At 26.9% G+C, this 9,797-nt stretch overlaps 1 protein-coding gene across 1 annotated transcript; it reads right to left on the bottom strand.

Moving 5' to 3' along the window:
* Window positions 1-3,708: 3,708 nt before the first annotated feature.
* Window positions 3,709-9,641, bottom strand: LOC107637397 (uncharacterized). The gene is made up of 5 exons (XM_088483175.1): window positions 8,786-9,641; window positions 8,652-8,696; window positions 8,278-8,568; window positions 7,923-8,089; window positions 3,709-4,096 (listed from the first exon to the last, which is right to left on the bottom strand). The coding sequence occupies exons 1-5, from the start codon at window positions 9,015-9,017 to the stop codon at window positions 3,893-3,895; spliced, it is 939 nt and encodes a 312-aa protein (XP_088339301.1). The 5' UTR covers window positions 9,018-9,641; the 3' UTR covers window positions 3,709-3,892.
* Window positions 9,642-9,797: the final 156 nt, after the last annotated feature.

Below are 9,797 nucleotides of genomic sequence, written 5' to 3'. Positions count from 1 at the left end.
AAGGGTTATAAACCTACTGGCAAACTGATCAGAGCAACAAAATCTGAGGGTTATGATTCTGTGTCACAACTGCTTGACACAAAAGGTGACGAAATTCTAAAATCAGTTGCTCCCATTGATGATGATGATGATGATGATGATGATATCACCATAGCAGCGTTGTTATTGAACGATAAGGTATATATATATATATATATATATATATATCAATATATGTTTTCAAAAAATAATCCATACACACTAAAAATCAGTGGTGCACTAAATTAATTATATTATATATTTTAATATATATCCTACATTAATTAATAAGAGATAAGAACAAATAGTTTATATTCTAATAATTTAAAAGTCTTGAGTTTAAATATTAAAAATACCAAAATTAAGAAAAAGTTATAGATATATATAATAAAAAATTAAAAATAAAAAATTGTGTGTGTATATATACACTTTTTAATTTAGATATGGAAAGTAGAATGATGTAGGACATAGTTATGAAGTACATGGGGTGATTTTACGCAGCTATGATGTTAGAAGTTAAAATCGGACCGTCCAATTTGTAAGAGGTGGAGAAATCGGACTATCCAATTTTTTGGTACACACTACGATTTGTGTTTAAAAAATTTAAAAAATTTGGAATACACAAATCGGACCTTTCGATTTGTGTACCCAAATTTTTAAAATTTTTTAAACACAAATCGGAGGTGTAAATTATATATATATATATACACTTCCATATCTAATTTTTTTAGCATATATATATATATAATCTTGATGGTAATTGTTGCAGGAGACTTCATCCAATGGACAAGAGAAAAGAAAAGTATCTCCGGAAGGCTTTAGAAAGGAAAAGAAAACGAAAAAGAATGAGTCTCCATCAAGTGAGAAAGGAAAAGAAAAAATACTCACTAAAGTCTCTAAAAAGGAAAAGAAAACAAAAAAAAGGATAGTAGCATCCTTGCAAAAGGAAAGACTCATTGGACTTCTAAGTTTACATCTCTCATGACTTTTGGACAAAAAAACGAATAAAAAAGTTAGTGTTGAACCAACTTCATTTCTCTAGGACTGGATTAGTCTTAAAGTAATTTCATTAATTTCATTAGTCTTAAATTTTATACATTGTATAAGAGTTTTTTTATTACCATCCAATAGTATATAGATAAAACTAGTTTTTCTTTTTATTTTCCGAGATATAATGGTGTGATGAAAACCCTCTCACTTTAATTGAAAATACTTTAATCTCACCATGTTTATTGCATGCCTAACAATAATAGTGAATCAAACAATAAAATTCATCTATCTATATATGGAAATCAACATAAATTAAGTGATGATATATAGTAACAAAATAATCTTGGTGCTGTGCAATGATGAAACAATTGAAGTTCATCAAAATGATTCTTGCACAATCTAAAATGTAATAAGTTCATATATGTATGTCTACTTGGATTCTGAAAATTAAAGCTAATTATTAACCATTTCCCCCCTTGGTTTAGGGTTGAAAATAAAGCAGTAAAAAATTGTTAAAGGGCCAATATTTTTAGTGTGTAAAAAGAAAATAAAAAATGTTAGTCACCTATCATTTTTTATTATTATAAACATCAAGAATATAAATTCTTTAATAATCCAAATCAAAACATTTTTAAATGGAAAAGTATACAAAAACAACCATTAACTAACTAACTTTAAACAATTATAATTAATAATCATTAATTTATTAATTTTATATTTAAAAAAAATAAATTTTAAATAATTATTAATTAATGATAATTAATTAATATAAAATACAAGTAAAAAATATTTATTAAATACATTACGAGTATTAAATTTTCAAATATAGATCGTATATTTTTATATCGATAAAACTAATAACTAATATATAAATTTATTGAATGGTGGTATAAAATTTGTTACTTTGTCCGTGAATAAATTAAACTCATAACAAATATATATCATCTTTAATTTGTTGATTATTCAAGGAATACATGTTTAACTGTTCAGTCAAATAAAGACGCCTAAAACGTCTTTTTTTAAAAATGTTTTTTAATAATTAAACTTTAACATATATAATCGATTAAATTATGTTATTTTTGTTAAAATTAAGCTAGACAAATTGATTTAATTGAGAAAATAGTAAATCAAATCTTGAACTAATCTAAATTAATATTATTTTTTTATAAAAAATAACTACAATACCTTTATTATAGAAAATGATTAAAATATTCTTATTATATATATATATTAATTTTAAAAATTCTAAATTCTAACTCTACGATAGAAAAATAAAGGACTAAAATTTAGAATTTTTAAAATTAATATATATAATAAAAGTATTTTAGTCATTTTCTATAATAGGATATTGTAGTCATTTTTTATAAAAAATAATATTAATTTAGATCAATTCAAGATTTGATTCACAATTTTTTAGTCAAATCAATTTGTCTAGTTTAATTTTAACAAAAATAACATAATTTAATCGATTATATGTGTTAAATTTTAATTATTAAAAAATATTTTTATAAAAAAACGTTTTCATGGTCTTTAATTTATCTGAGTGGCTCCCTAAGTGTTATGGCTAGATCCAAAATTTTGAAAGAGAGAAGATATTATTATTATTGTAGATTTGAAGTTTATTGATATATATTAACAAAATAAAATTATAAATGTGACCTGTGATGAGTGTGACTAAGCGAGTTGGATAGGGAATAAAGCTAAGAACCTTCATATTCAAAAATGATATGCATATATAAAATAATGCATGTGAAGCCTAAGCTGTCACCCAAATTTCACCACAAGAAGAACATAACATATATATACTATATCACTGACCATTTAACAGAAAAATAATCATGATAATTAATGGACCACACGATAGAGAGAATGTGACACATACTCCACACTCCATCCCTTTCACAATTGAAAATTGCTCTTAACTTTTCTATTTACGGCAAAGCAACCCCAAAATTTTCTCCACTGCAAGACAGTAAGAGAATCTCAATTCTCACCCATCATCAATCACATATACTATGCTGGGAGGATATTATTTGTTAGCGTAAAGAAGTGGAGAGAATTAATTGGAAAAAAAAAATAAAACATATTTTTTTTTAAAATACTATTTATACATCAAAATCAGCCATTAAAATCAGCTATTAATGTATTTTTGTATAAATATATGTATGATTTAATTTATTTTCAATGTGTATTTATATTTCAGTATGTATTTTATACCGGTGACTGACTTTAATAGCTAATTTTAATATATTTTAGTGTTTAAAAAGTGGAGTAGAATTGATTAATGTTGATTCAAATGTAAGATAAAAATAAAAAAATATTAGTTACGTAACATTTTTTAAATTAAAAGCTAAGTTACACGCACTCACTTTAATTTTCATTTAAATATCTAATTTTGAATAATGTGTATAAAATTAAGAAAATAATTAAGACTGAAGTACTAATTAAATTATCCGTTGGTAATAGTAATTTTCATTATTATTGATGAATTTTTGGGAAAAGATAATAATTTGTGCAAAAAAAATTATTAAAAGTAGACAATTAGTTAGTATAAAAAGAAATTAATTTGCAAACATTATATATTATTATTTGTTGAAAAAATGGCACAAATATTTAATTAACTATGCATTATTATATTACATAAATAATTATCCTTTATACTCACTTTTTAAAAAGTTATTTGAACAAACAAATTAAATCTGATTGAATGAGAGTGCCAAACTTTTTATATTTTAAGCATATAAAAATTAAACTCAACTTATAAGAGACTAGCTAATTCTAATTTTATCTAAACTAGTATATAGTTTAGATGTTTTTCAAATGAAAAACAAATTATGTCATCATCAATTACAATTATTTATTTATTTATTTATTTTATTTTATTTTAGCAACCTTTGAAGTGAATGAGAAAGATGCTATTTCTTCTTTGTTTTTCAGTGTCTCTCTGCCTATTCTTCCTCATCATCCAAGAAAAGCAACCACCTTGCCTTCTGCAAAGTTGTTCTTCATGTTTGCTCCAATCATTCTTTCCTCTTTGATGATGAACTGTTTCTTTTGTCTCCCATGTTTCTGTATCTTTCACTTCCACCTGCACATGCATTCATGCACACATCAATGTCATGCATGGTAGTGCATGTGATGCATATATATATGTTATTATGTGCTTATTCTCATAACCCATTTTTCTATCTTTTCAGAATATTGCTATATTAGGTAACATGAATCAACACTGGTCCATTATATTCATGTGTCATCTCTTGTTACAAGATATTCGTTTATGAATTATTTGCCATCAAAGTTACTGACCCACCAAAGGTTGAATATTTTTCCGAGTTCCAACATTCGGTAAACAATATTGTATTATTTATAAATTGGCATAAGTTACCTTGCTATATATATATATATATATATATATATATATATATATTTGATGATTTAATTTCGTAATGTCTTCTACCTTGTTTTTAGAGTTGTGAGATCTTAAGATTTCTAAATAATACTTTTAAAGCATTATGATAATAAAATATTATAATCAAGATATGTTACTCTCAACAACTATAACGTAACGTTTGGTGGAGAGACAGAGACGGAAAGACTGAAACTGAGAGACAGAAATTGAAATAAATTTTAGTATTTTGTTTGGTGTAGAGTGGGAGACAGAAATTGAAACAATAATAAAACTCTAATTTAATTTGTACAAAGGATAAAATTAGAATTAATTAATTGAAATGAGAATATTTTAGATATAAAATGTTATTAAAGTTTCAGTTTTTATCTCTAAAAATTTTAGTCTTCTGCGTCCCTACTTTTTGGAAGTACTGAAATACTGACATTTTAGGGACAAAGACAAAAGTTTTAGTACCAATCTCTAAACCAACAAATATGATATTGAGTCTTAGTCTCCCCGTCTTGTCTCAGTACCTCAAAACAAACACTACCTAAAGTACGGACACTTTGTTGAGTTGAGTTGTCGTGTCCGTGTATCACACTTTGATGAGTTGATGTGTCCATGTATCAGTTACATTTCGGACACGACACTCATCCACATTTATCCGACACACATGTCTATATCCAACCGTCTCTTAATAAAAAATAAAAAATTATTCATCAGAGGACGCACCTAAATACTATCACGTGTCAATGTGTCTTATCTTATTCTTAACATGTATTCTTAAAATAAATTTAGAAATAATATATATTATTATTTATTAAAACAAACAAATATTTTAAATATTTTATATAATTAAAATAAGATATTAAAAATAATTAAAAAATTAATTTATATTTTAATATCAATAAAATATTAAAATATCATTACTATTTATCTAAAAAATACTTTATATTTTATATATATGCGTATCCACGTATCTTATAAAATTTTAAAATTTGTATGTCGACGTATCCATATCGTATCGTATTCCGTATTCATGTACATCATAGCTCAACAATAATAAGAAGCAGCATAATTAAGGTATAGTAGCATTGGATAATTATGTAGTTTTATATATAATGTTATTTTTAAAATTTAAACCGACTTTAATAAATATCAATATCAAATAGATAATATATATATATATATATATATATATATATATATATATATATATATATATATATTGCAAAAATGATAATAGTTAAGGCACTAATAAACATAATAAATAAAGAAATAGTGAAGACACTGCATGCATCAATCATTTTTTTTTCTCAAATATAATATCTATATGACTATATATAATGTTTTAATTTAAGCGCCAAATAGGGTATTTCCATCTAAAGTTTTGTTTGCATGTTAAGAAACAAGAATCCTCTCTGACGCAGATAGAGACATAAAGAGGAGCCCTACACTGTTGAATTTTTTTTATTTAGCTGTTTAAAAAAAAAAAAAAAAAAAAGAAGAAACTAACAATATGAATGATTAGCTCTTCTTCCCCACTCCTCTTTTGCGTCCAAATCAGCTTACGTATGGAATAATTCAATTCAATTTCAATCTCTAACAACTTTGGCTATATTATAAAACACTTTGGAAAAACTATATATTAATGTAACGCGTTATTATTAATAATAAAAATGTTATGAGAATTAAAAAAAATCAGTTATTATATATATGTTTTTAATAAAATTTTAATGTTTATTTTATTTGTTAATATATATTTTATATGACTGTGATGATTTATTGAGTATATATAATATGAGGCCAATTATATGGTGTCTATGAGTTTTTGTCTAAACTTTGCCTAACTTACTTTTTGTAGTAAGTTTTGATTTTTTAAAAATTATTTATTATTATATCTTTTAAAATAAATAATAATTTTTAATCTTTTTTAATAAATAGACACCACCTTTTACACACCATAGCATTCACCGTAATATGATTGTACTTTTAGTTACTGCACTAAAATAGTTTGAGAGCCACTATGCATTATCCTAAATTGAAGTACATTTTTCCATGGCAAATTTCTTCAATGGGATTATATTCTATGACCCTATTATTGCCATAATGCAAGAAAGTGTATGCTATATGATTTAGGCTCCTACCCTTGTAACTCTATACTAGTCCTTCACTCCTTTGTATTTTATCCCATGAAGGAATGTAGTTGCAAGAGTGAGTACACTGAGAATTTTGTTGAGTGTATAGCCTTTATAACAAAATTATGTACCTTGATTCCAGAATCTCTATTGGTTACATATGAGACAAAGAGAAAAGCTATATCTATATTGTTGCCATGTTTAAATCATTCAAGGGTCTGAACAAGTGGTGGGATTGAATTGTCATTTTTGGAATTTGCTTATCCAACTGTCTAACAATTCTATTAACATGTGATGGCCTTATCAGTTAAGGTGATATACATTTTAGTCTCTTAATCATAAACTTTGAATGTAAGTTTTAATGATGGGATTTTTTTAATTAAAGTATTGTATGTCCTTGAAAGATATTTTTCACAGTTTGAAAATAATCACTGATATAATTATCAGGTTAGGTTGCATACATTTCAATTTTGGATTGCAATTCTTTTCGAAACTCTGCGTTAACACATGATACTTGTGTATTGGACTGTCCTTAATTATAAATTATTTGAATTCTAATAATAGGAATTATAGTAAAGGAAGAAATCCTTGTCTAACTCATAAAAGAAGGTGAAAAAAGAAATTGAAGAAGGGAATAATTTGGTTTTTGCTTTGTGAGATGGCATTTTCAGTACCTGAAAATTGATTCCCAAAAACAAAGACAATTGCAACTGTATGTGTAGTAGAAAAGCAGGCTACTTGGGAGGGAAAGGCATGGAGGGACCAAAAAAAATAATAATAATAAAAAATATAAAAAAATGAGGGACATTAGCACATGAAACACTGAGGACCAAGATATCTATATCACTGTCCCACCATTGGAAGGTTATAATCTAATTATATGACAACCAGATTTGATTCTCTTATCTTGGGAAACTCACCCCCTTCCTCCTGCTTAGGCCTTAGGGTAGTTGCTCTTTCTTTTCTCTGTGTTTTTTTTTTTTTGAATAATTTTGAATGATTGATAATAATGATCCTGACTCATGTATCTGATTCTTTGGATACTTCCTCAGACAGGTTTTAAATTTGTCTTGCCAAAACAAAAGATAAAATTAAACAATTAAGTTTAACTACATTTGGAAATTAAATAGATTTTTTTTAATAATTTAATTTTTTTTGTATATTAATAGCTTAAACTATTTTTGTATAGATAATCAGTGAAATACCATAGTCTAATTAGTACCTTCATTGTTTAAAGTTTAAACAATAAAATACTCTTCACTAATGTCATTGCTAACTTAATGATCAAAGATAAAGGGAATCATAATCCTAAATTGTTTGAGCTGTTAATTGAAGTGTAATTAATGCAAAAAGAAATTCTGCTAAAACTTCATACCACATACACATACCTCTTCTTCAGATTTTGTTTTGGCATTTGAATTAGGTGAATCTGCAGCTCTATTTTTTGACCTTTCTATGATTGAAGGTGTTGAAGCAGGGCTAGGACTGCTTGAACTAAGATATTGAGGTGTGCTTTGAACACCAACATCTCTTGTCATTCCCTCTTTTTTCTTCTCTGCATAAAAAGATTAGATTCAGAGTTGAATTGTAAAGCAACTTCTTAAAAATAGGATACTAGGAGAATGCAAAAGAAAATTCATTCATGATTACTGAATAATTAGGCATTAGTTATTTGATTAGTCTATAAATAACAGCCTTAGCTATTGTAAACATTAGATGATTGTTGAATATTTGAATAGTGACCTGGAATGGGGTATTGAGGAGGAGCTGCTTCATCTTCTTCTATGAGACTAGATGGTTTGGCTTGAATATGTCTTGAAGAGGAATAAACTAGAGGAGCAGACATGGTGATTCTGTTTGTGAAACTTCTGAATGATCTTCCACTAAGAGTTTTTGCAGATAGACACTCCATTGGTACTTCTCCTGAGAGAGGGTTGCATATGTACTTTTCTGCTTCATTCCACTTTGAATTCAATGCAAACCCATCTGGGGATAAGCATTCCCAACTGTTATAGCTTGCTTTTGCTTGCAATGCTGCAATTAAACATATTCAAATTATTCAAAAGAAAAAAGAATAAAAATTCATAAGCATATGCATTATCATAATATGTTAATACCTTTAAGAGCAGTGGTGAATGAGTATGTTGAAGGGTCTATTTCATCTGCAACAAAAACATGGAGAATATATGTTTGTGAAACAAGAAATTTGAAATCATTATGAAAAAAAGAAAAGAAAAGAAAAGGAATATACCTTTTAAAGGGTATCCTGGTGAAGAAGCTGTGCTAGAAATGGTTATGTTTGATCTGAAAGACCTTGTGTCTTCTCTAAAGCTTCTCATGTATGATCCTGAATACCTTCTTGAGTTGGTGTTCTCTCTGCTGATGATTCTACCTTTCATTCCCCATTCTCTCAAATTGAACTCTGATTCATCATCTCTTCTCCTTGAAGTGCTATAAGGAGATGGTTCAGCAGTTGATGCCATGGAAACTATTACTTAGAATTTTCAGCAGAATATGATGAATATATGATCTTTGTTTTATTCTAAGTGTTCAATGAAGCCACTCCCACCATACTCAAACTTTGCATAGGTTTGAAAGTGGGTGGTGAAGGTGCAGACATGACTAAAAAGAAAAGAAAAAAAGTGAGTACTGAGGGAAGAAGCTTTTTGTCTTGTTAAGGTATAAGGTGGAATGTGGCTTTGGAATTAATACAAACACAAGGCATGCTAAATTCTGTGAAGAGTGTGTTTCTGTCTCTTGAAAAGTTTTGCTCTTTTGCTTTTTGAATCTCACAAGCTGCAAAAGACATGCAACAAGTGAACAAGTAATGCAATGAAAATTTATTATTTTTCACCCTTAAAAATTTTATTTATATGAATTTTTTTTGGCCTATGCATTAAATGCAGTGGACTGCCCCAGTAACTTTTCTTGTTCTTTGACCCCTAATATCCTAGGCCACTATATGAAGTTTTAATCTTCAAGTTTATCATGGGACACTCAAATATAAGTACAAGATTTTTATATGGTTTTTTGTTGAAGAAAGACAGAGAAATAATTGTGCACCTTTTTTTTCTTCTATCTCTAGTTCCATTAAATTTGGGTGATGTAATTCATGCCAAAAAAATCAAAAAATCATTCATTATATATATGATCTTTATCCTATCACAATCCATCCAGCACACAATCTATAACCTTATTCAAAGGAATCTTATTTCAAAGTAAGAAGTATCTATGACAAATTTATGAACTTTATAACATGCACT

This window comes from Arachis ipaensis, chromosome B4 (assembly GCF_059453495.1).
Source record: "Arachis ipaensis isolate K30076 ecotype BB chromosome B4, ASM5945349v1, whole genome shotgun sequence".
NCBI lineage: Eukaryota > Viridiplantae > Streptophyta > Magnoliopsida > Fabales > Fabaceae > Arachis > Arachis ipaensis.
This window is presented reverse-complemented; position numbering and strand designations above follow the sequence as displayed.

Bases quoted from the DNA above. Each gene is read 5' to 3' on its own strand.
- LOC107637397 (XM_088483175.1), bottom strand. From the start codon at position 9,017: ATGGCATCAACTGCTGAACCATCTCCTTATAGCACTTCAAGGAGAAGA. The intron at 8,090-8,277 runs GTCACTATTCAA...CTTTTTATGCAG, and splicing joins TCCTCAATACCCCATTCCAG to AGAAGAAAAAAGAGGGAATG. The intron at 4,097-7,922 runs GTATGTGTATGT...ATGCATGTGCAG, and splicing joins AAACAAAATCTGAAGAAGAG to GTGGAAGTGAAAGATACAGA.